Below are 20,517 nucleotides of genomic sequence, written 5' to 3'. Positions count from 1 at the left end.
GAAGGGAGGTTGTAGCCAGGTGGGGGTTGGTCTCTTCTCCCAGGCAACCAGCACCAGAACAAGAAGACACAGTTGGAAACTGTGCCAGGGGAAGTTTAGGCTGGATGTTAGGAAGAAATTCTTCACAGAGAGATTGGCCATTGGAATATGCTGCCCAGGGAGGTGGTGGAGTAACCATTACTGGAGGTGTTTAAGAGGAGACTGGATGAGGCACTTGGTGCCATGGTTTAGTTGATGAGATGGTGCTGGGTGATAGGTTGGACTTGATGATCTCGAAGGTCTTTTCCAACCTGGTTCATTCTATTCTATTCTACAAACATGTTAGGGCAGCTGTCTGTCCACATTTGAGAAGCACAGGAAATAGTGTAGCTGCTTTTGAACTCTTCCATGGGGAACAGCTATTAGCAACTCTAGGGCAAAGCCTACTTGCTGGCCTGGTGTATATTTGCTTCTAGACTCTCACTCGCTATGAGCCAGAACTCAAGTGATCAAATTTCTGACTTCATGGGCTCCATTCCCACATCTTAGTTTCCTTCTCTGCAGATATTCAAGACCCATCTGGAACTGATTGTGTGCAACCTGCTTTAGCATGTGGGGTGAACTAGATGATCTCGAGGTCCCTTCCAACCCCTACTGTTCTGTGAGCTTGATGTTACAGTGCTCTGCCAAACTCCTAGCAAAATTTTTGGAGAGCTGAGTGAAGAAGGAGCTTCAGGACCTCATCATAGGTAGGAATCTATGGAGCTGAGTCCTACCATGCCATTGTAGGGCTGTGGAGTCCTGTGGCCATGCAGTGCTGCCCAGCACAGCTCTATGGGTCTGGCTTTGCTGGCAGCCTCCACATCAGTTACCTCTGTGAAAACTGCAACCCCAGTAAAGGACTCAAACACCAGCTGTATAGCTTTAGAAGATGTGCATCATCCAAGCAAGGCTACCGTGTGGTAGGGTGGTCCCTCAACAACTTCTTCACCTCCACAGTGAAATGCAGACACACCCTCAGCACTGCTGCCCTGAAGAAGGCCCCGCAGCCCCTGCCTGTGCCACAGCCGCGCTGTGCGTGACAAGGCCAACCTGGCTATTGCCCAGCACAGGCTGACACCCTCGGGCTGCTCTCCCACCCCGGCCTGTTTGTCCCACGCAGGCCCCTGCCCTGCTGCTCGTCCAGAGGCGTCCCGTGCTGACAGGGCCAGAAGCGGCCAGCGCAGACCGGGGGTATTCACAGCACACAGGCCAGGACCCCGCAGGGCGGCGGGCACGGCACAGCGGGTCTCAACGCGCCCCGCGTTCCTCTGCGTCCCGTTTATCTCATGGATGGGAGACACACTCCCAGCTGTCTCCCTGCAAGGCGTCCGAGCTCGCCCAGCCGCTGCTCTAAAGCCCGCTAGCGGCCGCTCAGTAACGGTCGCGGCCCCCCACGCTCCCCGCCGCGTTTTGAGCCGCGCGGGCCGCCGTAGCACGGGCGGGCTGGCGGCCCGGGGCTGCGGGCGGCGCTGCGGCCGCCGGGGGGAGCGGCTGGGCGGGCGCTCGCCCCTGGGCTCCCGGGGCTGGCGCGGGGCTGGGCAGGCGGCCTCGGCCCCCCGCGTCTGTCCGAGACCGGAGGCTGCGGAGCCGCCCCCTCGCTGCCGCCCCCGCAGCCGTTGAGGGAGCGGCCCCCGCCCCGCCCGCGGGGGCGGCCCGCGCCGCGGCCCCTCCTCGGGGGAGGCCGGCTGCATGGGCAGGCGCTGCGGGGCACCGTGGCGGCCGACCTCGCTGCTCCTGGGCACCAGGTACGAGAGGTTTAACTGGGCGCGTGGGGCTGAGGCCGTTGGGAGCGTTGGGGGGTGGTGTGGAGGAGGAGGAAAGGAGGCGCGTCCCCTTAGTCCGCAGTGCTGCCGCCGCAGAGAGGGGCTGGCGGTTGTGCTGACTCGGACGTTTCTCTCCTTCTCTCTCCCCTTCTCTCTCTCCCGCTTTCTCTTACCCTCGCCCCCATTTTGCACGGAGACCGGGAGGATAATTTACTGCGGGCTTTGACTGTATCCCTCTTTCCCCCCCGGCCACCGTCGGGTCTTCGTGGAAGGTGACGCTTTTGACGGGGGTCTGTAAATCGTTCGTGGCAGTTACACTTCCTTCTCCATCCCCTTGATGAATGGGAGGTGCGGGGATGTGAAATATTCTCTGCCTTTTATTATTAGATAGCACCCACTCGAACTAAGTGTGTACTTGAAGCAGAGCTAAATTTGTGAGAGTTAAAAACTCCCATGTGTTTATTCTCGGTGTGCTCCAGCGACTTGGCGTTTAATGATCAAGTACAGCCTTGTGCTTTCCAGACCGAGGAAAGCCTAAGGTGGAAGGGATGTGTATGGAGCAAAAGCAAGGGGCTGGGTGGACCCCGTTAATGGACTCCAAGGGTTGGAATATGTGTCTTTGTGGTAAAATGATGCTGACACATAAAACATCTAATTTTGCATGGGGGAATTGGTTTAGATGTGCCAGTCGGTGCTAAAAAGATGGTAATTTTCCCGGAAGCCTCTGAGAACAAGTAACACAGCACCTACCCTTACCCCAAACCCAGGCATTTGGCGTCTCATGCAGAGTGAGGCTGGAATTTATTGCAAATGTCGTATTGACCCGCGGATGCATCTTTCAGTTTAGATTACTGCTGATTTGATCCTCTGGAATCTGCAAAAGGAAAGTCTGCCAGCCTCTGTGAATAGCTTTGCAGCGTAACAGGAGTGGAGCTCCCCAGCAGAATCTCCGAGAGCTATGTGACCGACTGTGAGCGAAGCTGAGCACATCGGTATTCCTGCCTCGGACCTGGGCAGGGTTTTGGGGGCGTGTGTGAGTACCCTGCTGGCACCCGGAGATGATGTCGGTCGAAGGGTCTACCATAACGAGCCGGATCAAGAATCTGCTTCGCTCCCCTTCCATTAAGCTGAGGAGAAGCAAGCCTGGGAACAAACGTGAAGACATAGGCAGCAAGGTGAGTGCTGCGTGGTGCCGCCAGCGTGCTTCAACTTTGTTGCCTAAGGTCCCATCGATGCTTACGATACTGCTTTGGGAGACCTGGTGTAACTGCTTAGTGATGCAGAGCAAGTGATAGGTGACCATGGTCGGTCTCATAGTTGGGATCTTTACTGTGCTACAGGTGTGTGCTAAAGTCAGGTGCCCATTGTTCATGCTCTTTTTGCTCGTGTGGTGTGTACCCAGTCTGCGTTGGAGAGCTTCTGGGCTTTCCCACGCTGTGGTGTGTGCAGTTGATACTGGTGACTGACAGGGGTAAGATAATGCTGCCTCTTCCTCCACGTTTCCAATTCTAGCCTGCGTTACCAGCAGCTAACGACACACAAAGACTTGTTCTGTGTAAGCAATTGCTCTCAGCCCTGCAAAGGAGTGTTCTGTGAGTGTGTGGGGAAGGGTAGGATGGTTTGAAAGATGGAGGATGCAAGACATGTCTTGGAGGTGGCAGTTCAGATGAGCTCTGTCTTCCACAGGTCTGGATGTGCTTTTCCCCATGTTCCTCCACTCTGTGTCTCAGAGTCCCTTCCTTTGGGGATGTCTTGTCTGGAGCATAATTGCTTCTACCTGAAAAGTCTGTCATTCTTCTTGGTGTTGTAAAGAATGCCTGACAGACAGTCAGTCACTGGGAACGGGCTGGTGTCATGAGGAGGATGACTTAACCCTGGCTGCAGGGAGAATAGGAGTTGGGTGGCATTGCTTGTGCTGACAGCAGGCGCCTCTGAGTCAGGGCATCTCATTCTGTCCCTGCCACTGATTCACTTGTAACCCTGGGCAAATCACTCAGCCTTTTCATATCTCTGTCTCCATAAATACAAAGCTTAATCCCTCCCTTATTACAAAGACACACTAATTAATAAGAAATGCTTGTAATCCGTGACTGAAAAGTGCATTAATTTGTCTCAAAACAGCAGTGCTTCAGAATTTACCTCTCTGAGTGGAAAAGTGTGTGACACCTTGCCTAAATGACCTGTCCTCAGCATGAAACCCTGTTCTTAGAACTCTGGTTCAGGTTGGAGTTTTCCTGAGATGGCTGTTTAATACCAAGGATCACAATATTCTTGTCTTGCCAAGTGAAGCAGAAACCTGCTGGGCTTCCTCAAAGTTGTCTAGAGGAGACAGCTACTTTCATGACCCTGGTGTGTGTGCAGCCTGGGGACTGCCAGTGAAATGTGCTTTGGAGCTATTGCTGATGAACAGATCATTGATCTGTATTCTGCAGACCTCTGTCAAAAGCCACCTGTACCACCATGTACAGTGGGCACAAGATTATGCAACTGTAAACAGGAGCTAGGGTCTGCACACCCTTTTCCAGAGTTGGGACCTGCTGCTACATACCCCAAGTATTCTCTGGTACCTGTTTCATTTTGTTTTCCTTGCCACATGCCTTTTGGAAGAGCTCCATTGTATCCCAGTGCACAGGCAGTGCTGCCTGATCCCCTGGGGATACTGTGGATTCATTCCACACCATCAAATTAGGGTTTGAGGGCTGAATTTTATGTATCTTACTAGTAAAAGCAGTTAATCAGTGAGATGCAAGGGAACTGCTGGGGAGTTTGCTGGTAGAAGCTGTTTGTCATGATGAGGAGTTAGGTGCTCTGCTCTGAATTTCCCTCAAATGAGTTATGGCCTGCCTTCAGTGGGACAGCTGGAGTGGGCAAGGCAAAAAGGAGTGGGTTCCTTACCAAAGATGAGCCCATGCTGGGTATCTGTGGAGTTGCTCCCTCTGCTATGTGTGTGCTCCTCTGCCTTCCAAGATGAGAAGTAGCTCTACTTTCTGAAAGAGCAGAAAACAGATCCTCTCAGTCTGCTATTTGGTGTGAGTGTAAATCCCTTGAGACTGGAATTGAGCATCATACACATCCCTCCCAAAAGACCTTTTGCAGACCTGCTGGGAAGGGGTTTTCAGGCTGCTTTGTCTCTTGGACTTTTTGAGAAGTGGCTGCTTCAAGAGATGCATGTGACTGCAGTCACATGGATGTATGGAAGGCCCAGTGAAGCTGGTGGCGTTGGCTGGTCATCTCTGCTGGATGCTGCTTGGTTACATAGGATAGAGCAGGACTGGTGCACTAGATTAGTGCCTAAAAGGTGATACCATGTTTTGTACATGCCCATGTAGGTGAAGACCAAGCCCTCAACACTCTTGTGGTTCCTCAGAGTCCCTTAAACTTTATTGCAACCAGCTGCTCAATTTAAGATGGACAAGCACCCTCAGTGGCACTGCTTTGACTTCCCTGAGCAGTGATTTTCCCCCTGCGGTGGAAAGTGTCCCTACTGCCCCTGCTCCTTCCAAAGCAGCCCTTGGATGGTGTGAGACCTGCCAGACCGCCTCAGTGGTGAGGGACAGACCCCTTGGGCAGTTTGTCATGCTGAGGAGAAGCCCTGTGAAAACTGCCCCTGTGAAAGCAGCTGTGCAGTGCTGGGCTGCATGTGGGCAGGCTGTGGGAGGCTGGCTCTGCAGAGACCTGTTTGTGCACTGCTCTGAAGGGGGAGTGTGGGTAAGCAGAGATGTTTGCATGAGGGCTGTGCCGGACATGCAGTGTGCTCCTTGGGAGCTGTACAAGAGAGAACTTGTTTTGTGACTTCTCTTAGGACTTATTTCTTGCCTATAATTAATGCATGGTTTTGCTGTACAGCCCTGGGAGATCTCTGGAGGAGCAAAACTGTGGAACCAATACATAATCATGGATATTAAAAATCATCATAAATAAAGCCAGGAGAAGGAACAGAAGCTCTTTAAGTAAACAAGTTGGATGTAGTGTTTGGTTCTGGGGATGCTTTTTGAAGGCAGCTTTTGTTTTGTGAGATTCAAATTGGTTTTTTTTTGTCTGCCTGACTAGCTCTGTGTTTAGACCTCTTTTTTTTTGTGTGTGTCTTCTGATCTTCATGGTTTGAATCCACTTTTTCTGCTCTTTCTAGTTCTCTGGGGGTTTTTATGTGCTTGCTTGAGTACAGTGGACTTAAGTCTCAGCCTGTTGATTGCTGGGATTGTAACGTGTCAGTGTGGTGGCTGGAGGAAAGAACTTCCTCAGATAAGTTGGTTGGCCTGTGTTTGATTTCTAGGGCATTACTGACCCAGCCATGCATCTGGCCACTGTGCTTGTGATTCCTCTAGAGACACAGAGTTAAGAACTGGGCTCTGGGTGCCTTTGAAGCACCATCCGTCCCCCTGAATGAGCAGCGCTAGTAGCAGGGTGGGTGTAATGGGTTGAGGCAGACCTCCTCCCCACCACGGGCAACAATGAGACTCAGACAAACGGATTGCAAAAGTGGGGGAAAGTTTAAATGAGAAGTGGTGAAGGTTTACAGAGGGCCAGAAGCACAGTGACTAAAGAAATCCCAGAAGTGTCCCATCCCCACCTGAGGGTACACCCAAGACCCCCAGGGCTCCTTCTTGCCCCCTGTCCCATTCCACTGCTAGGCTAGTCTCAGCTGGCCAGATCTCCTGGAGGTGTTCAAGAGGGCATTGGACGTGGCACTTGGTGCCATGGTCTAGTCATGAGGTCTGTGGTGACAGGTTGGACTCGATGATCTTTGAGGTCTCTTCCAACCAAACTGTGATCTGAGACTGCCCACCCCCCCGGCCTTGGGCCTAGCCCAAGGCTGGGAGACATCTCCCCCAAGTTACCGGGGGGCAGCGAGGGAAGAAAGAGAAAGTGCCAGACCCCACGCTGGATCTTACAGTGGGCACAGGGAATTATGGTATGAAACACCTGGTTTCCTGTGTCCACCCCTCTGGGCTGGACTTCTGGACACAGGAAGTACTCCTTGTATGAACACAGCAGAGGGCACCCAGCCCAAACTGCTACCGTGGGGAAGCCAAGGATTGTGCTATCTCCCATTGCTAAAATGTCCTGGTTGCTGTAGTACCCTGCAGCTTGGCACACAAATCTGTCTCTACTCACAGAAGGAATGTACCTGAGCAGGTAGAGCTCCTGCAATTTGTACAGTTAAGCTGGGCTCTTCTAAATACAACCATCTTTTTAACTGGCAGAGCTGTGCTTGTTTCAGGGGGTGTGGGGGTACCAACAGTCAAACCAGATTATCAGTGTCAACCTAGAAACAAATTGCTACAGAACCTGCAACAGGCTTTTTCCCTGAAAGGGTGAGCCAGTGAGTCAAAGGAAGCCCTGTGGAATTTGCTGCTTGTTTCTTTGATCTCTCCTGTTTTTTTCTAAGCCAGAAATATTTCAACTTGCCAGCTTAAAAGAGAGCTTAGACTAAAACCTGACATTCCCCAGCAGGAAGTCATTCAGCACTGGGACTGTTCTGTTGTGGTCTCCCCTCTCCAAGTATCATGCAAGTATGTGCAGCTGGAGCTCCAGTTCCTACTCCATGATGCTGGGCTTGACTGGGTGGCTCTGCAAAAGCTCTTTGAGAGCTTTTTACCTGAAAATGAGCCCTAAGTTGCTCTTAGTGGGACAGGGTTTCCTGTCCTCCTTTGCCGAGACTTGGTCTGTTCTCAGTCCAGCCTCTGGGCTGCCATCAGCCTGATGGTAGCTCCCTTGTTAGGACATCAGAAGCATGTACATGTACCTCTGAGTGGAAACAGATTGAAGAGGGAAACAGAACCATGGAAGCTTGAGTCCCCCTCATGCCTTGTCATGCCCCTCACATTCCCAGTGTAGCCTGAGAAGCTGCAGGTCTTGGCTAGGACCTCAAGCTGTCCTGGTCACAGGCCTGGCTGTAGTTTTCTGCCTTCAGTACACAGGCTTTTTTGTTTGAAAATATTGTAGCTTCCAGCACAGATCAGTTTAGACCACTCCTAGCTGTAACCAGATCAGCTGAGAATTGCTGAACCTGAACTGGAGCAGAACCAAAACCCATACAAGTTTGATTCACTGATATAAATGCTTCAGAAATCATCACCTCTTATTAAATCATTCAAGGTGCAGCTGAGGCTTGTTGCAGGGTGGGATTCTTTGTGAGTCTTTGGAAATAACTTAGTCCTGTGGCAGCAGAGCCTGCTGGATTCCTTGTGGGAGCACTTCCCAGGGAGCTAGATGGGGGGCTTAGCAGCCTGTCTGTGTGGGGGTGAGGATGAGAGCAGCCTGCCTGATGCTGTCATAAGTTTTTTCCTTGGCAGGCTTTGGAAGAGTCTTTTACATAATGGTGAAGCTTTTGAGAAGCTGTTCAATGCAGCATTGTCCTGTTCACCTTCCCCACTCTACTGGAGTCTGAGCAGTGCTCAGCCCACCAGGTCTGGAACAGGTACAGCCAGTGGCACAGATGAATGGGGAGCTTGGTGCCATGGTTTAGTCGATTAGATAGTGTTGGATGATAGGTTGGACTTGGATGATCTCAGAGGTCTTTTCCAACCTGGTTAATTCTATTCTCTTCTAAAGGCTGCATCTAAACCTGGTCTAGCTTTCTGCTGCTGTGCCTGTTCTGCTTCTACATCCACGAATGTTGCTTGGCCTCAGTTGATAGCTTGGTATCTGTCTCACAGCTTTGCACTGCTCAGTCTAAACACACCCAATTGCTTCAACAGCTTAGGGGCTGCTGTCCAGAGATAGAAGGGATTTCATGTCTGTCTCTGGTTGGGCTAATAATGATGTTCAGAAGGTGAAGGCAGGTTAGTTTCTCTATAGCCAGACCTGCATATCAGTGGCATGTTTGTATCTGTGGATAGAGTCAGAGGAAGAACTGGGAGTGTCATAGCTCAAGGGCAGAATCATTCCCTGCTGGGTTGCTCTGGTCCCCTCTGCTCCATCCTCAAATACATGGTGCTCAAGGTGACCTTGTGATGGTTAGCAATTTCACACATAAGAGCTTCCTCATTCCATTCTTCACCCTATGAATGTTATGCCTCATGCTGAAATTACAGGGTGACCTGCTTAGCTCTCTGGCCATGAACTGAAGCCAAACATAGGTCTCTCAATGTGACTTAGAGCCACAAGGCTTATCAAACCTGGTTATTTTTTTTCTTCTGCTGGTGGACTGCAGCATCAACTGCTTTTGGTTCTTGAATTATGCTGGACATAAAATCATATAGCAATTCAACATGCTTGGGTTTGTAGCCCAAAACTGTATCCATGAAGCACTGTGTGATCCTTCCTGCCAATCTTGGGGCAGGATTGCTGAAAAGATCCCCTCTTCTCTCCTGCCCTAAATAATGTGCTGTCTTGACCATGAAAGACAGGAGGAAGACCTCTCCATGACAGGGAGGAGTGATGGTGTGCTAACAGCTGGGGTGCAGTCAGCATGAATAACAACACAAACCAGAGGTCACTTGCCTAGTGGGCTTAAATGGTTCTTGCTTCCCCTGGGTGGTTATATGCTGCTTATCTGTGTGGTCTTTCAGAGCTGCTGAGGTCTTGCCTTTCATGTTGTTCTTCACCTCCTTCAGCTGAGCTGGGTATTCTGAGAAGGCACGTGGGACTTGCCTAACCTGGCTGGAGAGCCTTGTAAGCAGGTTACTCTGCCCTGCTGTACTGGATAAGCTCTCTGCATATAGACTGACAACCCCCTTCTGCCTGTGGGCTGCTGTTCTGCAGGGGGCTGTGAATCCTGAACTATTTTGCCAGGCTGGGGTGCTAAGATGGCAGAGGTCAGGGCTGGTCAGAGGTGTTGCAGGTGGTACATTTGCTGCTTGCTGGTCAGAGCTGTTGTTCACTGTGGTGCAGGCTGTTGGAGAAGGGAATCTACAGACTAGGCAGGAAGAGACCTCCTTCCAAGTGTACTGTCTGTTTCATTAGCTGGGTGCTTGGTGCTACCTGTGCTGTATCGCCTCATTTCTTTCAAGAGGGCAGAACAGTTGAAGTGATGGTTGGGAGTTGGGCCAGATTGGGCCACTGGCTGTTATTTCATCACCAAGAGTTTGCAAGGGCCTGTGAAATGATTTGTATGTTATTTTATCCTCCTCTATGTCTAGAGGAAAGCAACTGGAGGGCATCACCTCTGTTTCCAGATGAGAAAGTGGTGGTCAGCATTTTGTTGCCCTAGTAAATGTGAGTAGGTAATTCGCTTCCTGTTGATGAGGTCTTAAGGAGAAGTTGCTGGATTATCCTTGGTCCAATTTTCTCCATGAGACTGAAAGCAAAGGCATGTGCTAGCTAGTCATGGCTTTTCTAAAAAGTCTCTTTTCTTGGATTTTTGGGGCAGGGAGTGGCACTGACATGGTTTGCAAACTGCTTGGCAGAATGGAGCCCTGATATTAGTGCTGAGTGATCCCAACTAAAGTTTGAATAATTAATAGCACCAAGGCCATTTTCAGTCACTTCAGGCTTCTGTTTGTGTCAGATGTAGCTGCCTCCACAGAGCTGGAAGTTTCTGAGGGTTCCCAAACATGTGCAGTGTGGTTGTGGCGTGCTCTCTGCTCTGCTTCCAGCTCCAGATGTGGGCTGGTCCCTGTGCCTGAGATCTTGCAGGCTCTGCTGAGCCTGTACCCACCAAAGGGAGGCTGCTGCAATTCAGAAAAACCTCCCACTATTTCCTTTCACCACAGTGCTGCTGAGCCTTGCCCTCAGCATGTGTCATATCGTGCAAGGAAAGCACAGCTGAGGCCTGTGGCTGTTGTAAGCAGCAGCAGATCTGTGCCTCGTGATCTGTCATCAAAAATACTAGTGCAGAGGTGAGGTGCTGCTAGTACTTGTATGACCATGGGCTGGAGGAGCAGCCCAGTTCCCCATCTCTGTCTTGCTTTAGTGAGCACTGGACATCTGTGTTTGATAAAGTAGACCTAACCCAGAGGAGCTTCAAGATTAAAAAAGAAGGAAAAAAAAAAGGTGTGTGTGGAACAGGATGTGCTTTCCCTACACAGACATGGCTCCAAACTGCCATGGGAAGTCTGATACAGACCTAGGAATTAAATCCTGATCCTCTGGGGCCAAATCTTAGCTTTAGCCACAAAGCCCAGCCTCTTGTAGATTACCAGGGATGCTTCTCACCTCTCCTACGTGATGACTCTCTGTTCATTTAATATTCTTTGCTTAAAAGCCCCCAAACTGTGCTGTTGTACATGCTGACTAGGTTCCCTTGTCACTAAAGATTTTGGTACTTCTGGTGATGATGGCTTTCCAACAGGCTCAAGCAGATTAAGCAGCACACGAATTAGAGCTGTGGAAACCCCAGTCAGCCTTGTAATTTTGCTAGTGTCCCAGGAGACCAGTACTGTTGTTAGTTACTGTAGGGAAACTGGTTGAAAATAGTACTATAGAAAAGTCTATGAAGTGCTGGTGTATTCAGTGTTTCCAAGTCAAGAGCAATAAAAGCCAGTCCTGCTTGTTCTCCCAAATACAGTATTAAAATTCACCAGTGGCTGGGAGGGCTAATGTGATTTAACAGGGACTATGACATTCCTTCCTTACAGGGATGGATCTTTGATTTCTGCATCTTCCAAGCAATTTTGCCTGGTGAGGCTGAAATTTCTCCCAGGGTGGATCTAGAGAGACTCTTCTCTCTGGGAAAAGGGAGATTATTGGAGGTTGCATAGTAGCAGAGAGTCACAACGTTAACAAATGGCTTGAGAGCAGGCAGATGGAGGAGTTTCTGAAAGGGGGAGAAAGCAACTTTGTGGCAGTGTCAACAGATTCAAGGTTACAGACTTGTAGAGCTCTCTCCTCCAGTTTATCTTCTGAGAAAGCACTGTGAAAAACAGTGCTGCCTGCTCAGAAGCCCTTCCCCATCGACAGGCAGGCCCAGCGCGGGGCAGCTGTTGTTTGAAGTGCCAGTGCTGAAGTGTTGGCCCTATCTCCTCTGCTAACAGTGGTAGCCTTTGAGCTCTCCTCAGGGCTTTGAAATAGGCTGCTCACCTTTGAGTAGCACATAAGGGGCTGCTGCCTTTGAAGTCTTGTTTGTAGTAGGGATGCTTTTGCTTGCCAAAAATAAAAAGTACCATTGCTCAGCCCAGGACTTTGCAGCAAAGGAGCTCGAGCTCATTACACAGTCCTGGACACAAACCTGATGTTGGAGTTCCTGAAACATTGAATAGGACAGAGGGTGAGAAGAGTGTGTGCAAGGCTTGCCTTCTTGCTTGGGGACTGCTCTTTAGAATGGAATTATCCAGGTTGGAAAAGACCTTTGAGATCATCAAGTCCAACCTATTATCCAACACCATCTAATCAACAAAACCATGGCACCAAGCACCCCATCCAGTCTCTTCCTAAACACCTCCAGTGATGGTGACTCCACCACCTCCCTGGGCAGCACATTCCAATGGCCACTCTTTCCATGAAGAACTTCTTCCTAATATCCAGCTTAAACCTCCCCTGGCACAGCTTGAGACTGTGCCCTCTTGTTCTGGTGCTGGTTGCCTGGGAGAAGAGACCAACCCCCACCTGGCTACAACCTCCCTTCTCAGACTGTAGTCAGACTAACTGCTGCTCAGGACTTGTTCTCTATGCTTCAGCCATACTGTGGGGACCATAAGGGGATGGGGATGATGTCAGAGGTATCCAGACTGAGCGTGAATGGAAGAGTGTGCTTGGCCCTGTGCTAGAAATGATTTGCAAGCTGAGCTTCCACCACAATCTGTCTTAAGGGTGACATGGTATCAAAAAAGTCTGTTGCATGATCCTACCTCTCAAAAAACCAGGCTATACCAGTCAAAGGGCTTCTTTTTGCCAGTTGCATTGCATCTTGCTTTTTCTGCAAGAGCTTTGTCCGGGCTAAGAGTGAGGGTTTTCACTCCTAACCAGTGTTTCTGTGCTGCTGAAATGTGTGAAGGTAAAGAGAAATTTGAAACAGAGCTGTGTATTTTTGACTTTTAAATGCAATTAAAGAGTCTTGGTTCTGTGCTTTGCTCTTCAGACTGTATCCAAGCTTCTTTTTTTCCCCCTCAATGTAAAACAGACAAGATACTTATCCACTTACTGCAAAGTGTCCTAGCATCCAGGGCTTTAGAACAGCTGCACAACTCCTTGAGTTTGGCTTATCTCCCAGTTTGAACTAGATATAGTGGTCCCAAGTGCATTTGTTTTGAACCTGCTTTGGGGTGTCATCCTTCTTGAGCAGCTGGGTTCTAAAGCATTGCTGACCCTGAACTGTAACAGATAATTTTGGGATCTGCTTCGTATGTGGAAGCCCATCTGGTCTTAACCCACGTGGTTTTCTTGCACTGAATCATGGCCAGACAGGTTAAAAAATGGTTCTGTGCATCTTGCCCAGCCTGTGCCCTGAACCCCCACTATGAGAGTGAAGGTGGAGGGAAATGGGGACAGGATGACATAAATGCTCTTAATGAAATGCATTAACATGTATTTCTGATGTGTGTGTGGTATCAATGGATGCAGTTGTTGCTGAACTCTGCTTTTGAGGCTGGAATTGGGATTCCACCTTCTCCTGCATGGGGAGGATAATCTTCCTCCCTGATAATCCACGGTTTGCAGTGTGTCTCTCTGCAGGCTCCCCAAGCTAAGCTGCTGAGATGTATTTTACACGCGATCAGCAGCGTGAGTAGCGTGCTGGGGGGGAGGGCAGGGGCAGGGTACTCTGGGCTGGAGCTGGCTTCCTTAAGCTGCCTCGCTGCTGCCTGCTTCGGCTGTGACTTCTGGCAGAGGGGGTCTCCGGCACCACTGTTGCGGTGGGTGGCTTACAGATGTTGGTTCTGCAAAGCTCTTTGCCCGCTGTCTGTAGCGGGCTGCAGATAAGCTGTGTGGTGGCATAAATACGTTTTTGATGGAGCCATCAGGGGACAGGAGCACAGTGGTGGGGGAGGTGATTCTGCTCTCTGTTGAAGCTGCTCCATGTCCTTGATATGAGCATCTCTGCATATAAACATGACTATTAATGAAATGGCCAGAGGGCTGATTTACGGCCTCCTGCGAGGCGGGCTGGAGCTGGAGACAGCTGGTGGGCCACCAGCAGCACAGCTGCAGCTGCCCAGCCTGCCCCTGCTGCCCCCTCATGCCCTCGCTGCCCCCACTGCCCCCCCTGCTCCCGCAGCCCTAGGCTGGCCGCAGCCTCCCCTGCTGGTGCACCACCTCCCCCTCCCTCTGGTCCTGGGATACAGCCACGCTGCTTAATTTAAACATGGGTTTGGGAGAAAGCAGACAAACCAAGCTTCCGGTCTAGACAAGCCCCATATGTTCTGCTCAGTATCGTCTCCAGCGTCTGGGTCCTTCGTGGCGGAGCTCTGGGGGCCGAGGTTCCGAGCCGAGCGGCGGGGCTGGCGGAGCACCAGCAGTAACGCTGTCCTCCGTGGTACAGGATACGCTTGCGTGAGATGCATTGGGCAGCTTCCAGCTCTGCCTCTGTGCCGAGGGAGCGGAATTGTCCTCTTAGCGCAGGGAAATCTGCCTCTTGAGAAAGAAGTTGTTTTACAGGGCACCCGGGGAGCTCTGAGGTCACCAGGGGTGGAGAATTACTGCTTGCTGTGAAGAGCCCTGCGATGTTCCAGTGGGGAGAGAATACTTGCTGTGTTAAGGCATTTAGATTTTCTGTCACTGCTTTCCAGAGGTTTAAAACACCTGGGAACGCTCATCACCTACTGCCTAAAGGTTTGTTGGCAAGTGACAGGAACTCCTTTCTACTGGTAGCGTTTTCTAGCACTTAGGGCCTGTTGTGCTGGGAGGAGCAACCTGGCCTGCCTTATCCAGCAGCTCTGGCTGAGGAGGGGAGGAGGCTGTGCAGGGAATACTGTTAACTCTCCAGGCAGAGAGGAACTGGTATTCCTGCTCTGGGCTGTGGGGAAGGGAGTTGTGGGCCTGGAGCGTGTTTGTGTAGCACTTGGGATTAGCTGAGTTGGGGAGCTCTGGTGCTGAGGTGCTGGCAGAGCTGTAACTCATTAGTGATCTGTGTAAGCTGCGGAAGCAGCTAGGGCAGAAGGAAGGGCTTAGAAGCAAAATCCATTATAAAAATGTCAAAGTGGGTAAGTTCCCTGCCTGGAGAGGGGGTCCTGTCTCTAGGCAGCCAAGGGAATGATGCCTGTGCATTGAGGCTATCCCTCTGAAACAGATTTATTTCCAGATCTGCTGCCTGGGTTGTGTCCCGTGTCCTGCCCTCCCCCTCTCTAATGTGATTTAATTTGGATGCTTTTCTCAGATCCCCAGAAAGGAAAGTAGTGTAAACAGCTGCCAAGCAGGATTTTGTGTTGTAAAGCATACTTAAATGCTGGGGCCTGGTTGGATGATGGTATGAGTACGTTCCTATTTTCCTGCATGTGTGTGTGTTTAATAGGAAGAACATACTCTGCCCTGGTGGGATGTATGTTACTTTCCGTACTGTGCCTGCTAGTAGAGTAACTTAGAACCCACTCTTTTCCTCAGCTTACAAAGTGTCACTGGCATTGTGTTACAGCTGTAACATACACAGAGTCTTGCACTGCTCTTTGTGTAACTTTTACAGTCGTAATGACCTTGAAGAGTGTAAAAGAAACCTGAATGCAAGCTCTGGCACCCTTCCTGCAAGTACTCAAGCATGTGCTTCGTTTCGTGTGAGGCAGTGTGAGCATGAGCAGTGCTGCTTCACCCACTGGATGTAAAGGCCTCTGTGTCTGATTGCAAGATCAGAGTCTGTGTGTGATGAATCATTTCATGCACATAACTGTGTGTGTGCACTTGTTATATCATGCAGTTGTCTGTATCATGTTGTTTTGACCAGTTTAGCTGTGCTTTGTCTGTTAATCCATATCCCCTGAACATGGTGCTAACCGATCCTCTGAAGCCTGGAACAGAGGTAGTTTCTCTTTCCCTGGTTCCTACTTCCCAAGTAACCAAGTTAACCAGAGGAATTATTTTTTCTTCTGTAGCCACATCATCATCCTCAAAGTGTGGTATTGTTTTTTGATTTCCCCTTTTCTCCCAGCTGGAGACTCCCTGACAGAGCCTCCTCTGACCCAAGCAAGATGCTGACTTGCCATGTTCAGGAAGGGCAGCTTCATCCCTGAAGTTACAACAGGTTTATGCAAGGATAAAGCTGGGTTATTTATACCCCAGGAGAAGACACACCTGTCTCTGCAGAGACCTGAGATGGTGGCCATTAACTTTTCCACATCATGTAACCAAACATGCTGTGCCTTCTTAGATACTTCTGAAGTGCTGATTATCCTTTCTTCCACTTTAAAGTCCAGTCCCATGCGATCCAGACATAAGAAAGGGCAGGATTTATCCCCCCACCCAGTATTTAGCTGTTGCAGAAAAACAGGTGATGAAAGGTTGTTTTAATGTAATATGGGAAGACTGGCAGAGCTATCTTTGCAGCCCTTGTTGGTCTGTGGCTCCTGCACTTTGCCTTCCTTGTTTCTTTTCAGTGTGTGAGCTGATGGGTACTGATCTAAACTCAGGCTCATTAAAACGTGGTAGGGTTACTGATATTTTCAGTACAAGCAAGGTTTGCAAATAGAGGTGTGCAAATCTGACTATCTTCTGTTTGTCCAGCCCTTAAGTTTGCAAGATGACTTTAAATTGCAAGTGGCAGATGGTCTGTGTATTGCAGGGCTGCCCTTGTGCTGGCCCACACCCTGGTCTACCCCTTTGTGGTCTCTTGGCAGTCAGACACTGTATCTCAACGTGACAAGAGCTGGCTGTTAGCCTACAGCTATAAATCTGTTGGGACTGTACTGGAGGTCTGTCAGTGCTGTGCAGGTGGTGAGCAGCTCACTTAGCTTCTGGGTGGATGACTGCTTTGTTTTATTTATTTTCTGAGCATGGCTGAGGTGCTAGAGCCTGGTCACAGTGGAGCAGCAGAGTTAGCAGTGTTTATGGGACATTCTTTCCAATTGCTGTGGTCTAAACACATGGACACCAGCATTGAGTTACTTCTGCCTGGAAATAAGCCACAGAGCTATAAATAAAGTAAGTTTGAACTGTTGCAGTAATGTTGTTGGTATAAATAGGAGAATGGGACAGCACCGAGGCTTCCCTTCCTCTGAGTTGGTTCAAGAAGATGTCTTGGGGCTCCATCTTCAGTGGAAAAGGTTAGGCAAGGTGGGTGAAAGCAACAACAAAATGCCATATGGCTTGCCTTCAGGGAGGATCATGAAGTGAGAGGTATTTCATAGAATCATAGAATCAGTCAGGGTTGGAAGGGACCACAAGGGTCATCTAGTTCCAACCCCCCTGCCATGGGCAGGGACACCCCACACTAGATCAGGCTGCCCAGAGCCTCATCCAGCCTGGGCTTAAACACCTCCAGGCACGGCGCCCCAACCACCTCCCTGGACAACCCATTCCAGGGCTTCACCACTCTCATGGAGAAGAACTTCCTCCTCACATCCAGCCTGAATCTCCCCACCTCCAGCTTCATTCCATTCCCCCTAGTCCTGTCACTCCCTGAGATCCTGAGAAGTCCCTCCCCAGCCTTCTTGTAGGCCCCCTTTGGGTCTGAAGTGCTGGCTTCCTGCTTGACAGTTGCTCAGCTCTTTTCTCTTGTGGTGGAACATCTGTCAGAAATCCTACATGGTTCAGTTTGCAGCAGCCAAGTGTCCCAAAGCCATGGGGTTTGGTCTTTGACAGTCTCTTGGTTTCCTGTGACTCTCTAACTGTTGCTGAGTTTTCTTGAACTCCTTCTGGCAGGCAGTTCCCTGCTCAAGCTGTTAGACAAGTAGTCTGGGTACTTGTGGAGCTTCCAGTTGCCCTGGCCATCGTGTTGTGACGTGTCGTATGGAGAAGTATGTCGTTGTGGGGTTTCACAGCTGCTTTGCTATGCTGCTGTCGTGGTGAACCGTGTGGAGTGTGCATAGCACTTCTCTGAGGCAGTGCAATTTCTAAGGCCCTTGCTGGTTCTTTGTATGAGATTGTTTAGTGCAAGTCTTTGCTCGGTCAGCTTGGCTGCTGTAGCAGATTGCGCCAGTTTCTGTCACTAACAGATTTTTATCTCACCCAAAAGAAATGTAGGAAGTGACTGCTATAGAAATAGCAGAAAGTGCTGATAAGCACTCAGCAGCCAGTGGTAGTCTTTGCCTGTGGCTGCTGTTAATTCCATCTTTAAATGCTGAAGTGCTTGTTTGTCTTTGGCTAATTTGTAATGAGATCCTTCCACAATATTGTCTCCTCAGCTTGTGATGCTCTAAGGACATGAGAAGCTAGGTTTGAACGTAGGAGTGATGTCTTTTCATAATCAGACAGCTACAGCTAGAAGAGAGGCATGACTGTGGGCAGCTGGAGCACTTTGAGTTCAGTGTCCCATGAACAATTCTCTGTCATGATTTCTTTCTGCAGTACTTCTTTTCTTTTTTTGTGAAGAATCTGAATCATCAGTTGTGTTCTTACAAGTGTGGCAGGCAATCAGCTCCATTTCATCCCACACACCTTCCCTGCTTGGTGATGAGAATTGCAGCCTGGCTTCATGCACAGGCCAGTCCCTGTGCAGGGCTGACAGTTAAGCTTGTATTCAGCAATTGCCCACTACCTAGCTGCCCAAGCACCACAGCAAGGAAGGGGCACAAGCTGCACAGAAGTTTGCAGCTGTCTTTTTAATGGAGGAATGGAATACAGTTTGAGCAGGGTTAGTATGGTGGTCCAGTACAAAGAGCCAGCAGAGATGTTCTGACTCTTAAGCACTGCTTTGCTTTGCTTTGCTTTCAGTCTTTGCTTTGCTGTTCAGTCTTGCCTACTTGCCCTTCAAGTGTTTGTCTGCTTTTTAGAGCCTTTGTTTCAACCCTAGAAATGTACCTGGGACTTGTAGCTCAGGTATTTCTGAGCTGCACTGAGTGTCTGAGTGTCACTCAAAGTAACATATTGGCACCTAGTGCCATGGTTTAGTTGATTAGATGGTGTTGGGTGATGGGTTGGACTTGATGATCTCAGGGGTCTTTTCCAACCTGGTTAATTCTGTATTGTTTCTCACCAAGACAGGATCTGATAAATGCTTCTGAATAGGTGCACTGGCTAAGCCACACCTTGAGTCCTGTGTCCAGTTCTGGGCCCCTCAGTTTAGGAAAGATGTTGGCTTGCTGGAACGAGTCCAGAAAAGAGCAACAAAGCTGGGGAGGGGTTTGGAGCACAGCCCTGTGAGGAGAGGCTGAGGGAGCTGGGGTTGCTTAGCCTGGAGAAGAGAAGGCTCAGGGGAGACCTTCTTGCTCTCTACAACTACCTGAAGGGAGGTTGTAGCCAGTAGGGGGCTGGTCTCTTCCCAGGCAACCAGCACCAGAACAAGAGGACACAGTCTCAAGCTGTGCCAGGGGAAGTTTAGACTGGGTGTTAGGAAGAAATTCTTCGTAGAGAGAGTGATTGCCTATTGGAATGTGCTGCCCAGGGAGGTGGTGGAGTCACCATCACTGGAGGTGTTCAGGAGGGGACTTGATGGGGTGCTTGGTGCCATGGGTTAGTTGATTGGGTGGTGTTGGATAATAGGTTGCACTCGATGATCTCGAAGGTCTCTTCCAACCTGGTTAATTCTATTCTGTTCTATAATTATTGAGCAGAACATCTTGTCTTGGGAGCATTGACTCTTTGCTGAAGTCCGGAGTTCCATAATCTGTTTTGGGGCTTGTGTGTGTGTGTTCTGCTTTTTACAGCAGCATTTTTTACTAACAACTAAACATGTGAAAAGAGAAGTACTTTGAAGTGTTGAAGGAACAGGAGGTGGTTGTGTGCCTGGGTCTAGGGCTTTCTGACCAAGGGCAGTAAAGAAATGGTGGCTGTTATGGTTTGCTTTCTCGGAAGGATGGCAGGAGCTCAGTGATGATACATACAAAGAGGTTTTTAAGCCTGTGGATAAAATTTGTTTCCTCTGAGTATGGTTTTAATTCCTCAATTCTCACATTTGGTAATGCTACCAGTTACCCATGCTGCTGAGCCTAAGTATAGGCTACAGGAGACCTGGTTTTCCAGCCTTAGTTCCCCCTGTTTCAGGGTTCAAATTGCTTAGATGGCAACCTGCTCCCTTTTTCTTTTTGTTAAGCCACTTCTAACAAACTCCTCAAGCAAGTTATGTTGGTCAGTTGTACTCATTTACAGCCTTTGTTTCCTTCAGGAAAAGAAACTGAAACAGTGCTTGAGAAAAATCACAGGAAGAAGTGATTTAAGGATGAAGTACATGAAGAAGGAAAGTGGGCTGAATGGATGACTTAATGAGTTTGTTTATGAGTGCTTTGTAGTTATCTTTAGTAGTTATCTTTATGACCTTTTGTCTCTGTGGTTTATTGTCTAGTGGTGGTTTCCTCTGTGTGTATGTCTAAGGGAGAGAGGTGTTTCTTGCTGCTGACTTTCAGGGAGAGTTATTCAAGTCTTTGGGGTGCTGGCTGTAGGCCATAAAACTTTGAAGAAATTGTAGCTGTTTGGAAAAGACTAAGCCAAGTCCTACATCTGGGGTGGCTGTGATTGTGACTGACAGTTGCACCTCTCCTGCAGCACCAGTTTGCATCTTTGAAGTAGAAAGATGTCCCAACGGTGCCTGCTTGAGTGTGTTTGCTGGACTTGTCCATGCTGGTGGTTGAGCAGCAGGTGCAGTGATGGTGACACAGCAAAGGACTTTCCATCCATACTGGAATAGAAGGAGGTAGCAACAAGGCTGTGGAGGAGAACCAGGGAACTCCAGGCCAGTCAGTCTCACCTCTGTGCCCAGAAAGATCATGGAGCAAATCCTCCTGGAGGCACTACTGGCTCAGAAGAATAGTGAAGAGGTGATTGGGAACAGTCAGCA

The 20,517-nt window shown here is 49.6% G+C and overlaps 1 protein-coding gene across 4 annotated transcripts in view; it reads left to right on the top strand.

The window, feature by feature from the left end:
- Positions 1-1,550: 1,550 nt before the first annotated feature.
- Positions 1,551-20,517, top strand: part of MAPKBP1 (mitogen-activated protein kinase binding protein 1) — a 124,391-nt gene continuing 105,424 nt past the window's right edge. The window contains exons 1-2 of one of the 4 annotated variants that reach the window (XM_068161400.1): positions 1,551-1,766; positions 2,627-2,959. In XM_068161400.1, the coding sequence (XP_068017501.1) occupies positions 2,843-2,959 (117 nt within the window). In that variant the 5' untranslated portion in view covers positions 1,551-1,766; positions 2,627-2,842. The remainder of the gene's footprint in view (positions 1,767-2,626; positions 2,960-20,517) is intronic. The other 3 variants (XM_068161397.1, XM_068161398.1, XM_068161399.1) reach the window with 3 other exon arrangements.

This window comes from Melanerpes formicivorus, unplaced genomic scaffold, assembly GCF_026170545.1.
Source record: "Melanerpes formicivorus ecotype bairdi unplaced genomic scaffold, bMelFor1.0.p_v2 SCAF_58, whole genome shotgun sequence".
Taxonomy (NCBI): domain Eukaryota; kingdom Metazoa; phylum Chordata; class Aves; order Piciformes; family Picidae; genus Melanerpes; species Melanerpes formicivorus.
Note: the sequence above shows the minus strand (reverse complement) of the source record. Positions and strands in the feature narration are given on the sequence as shown.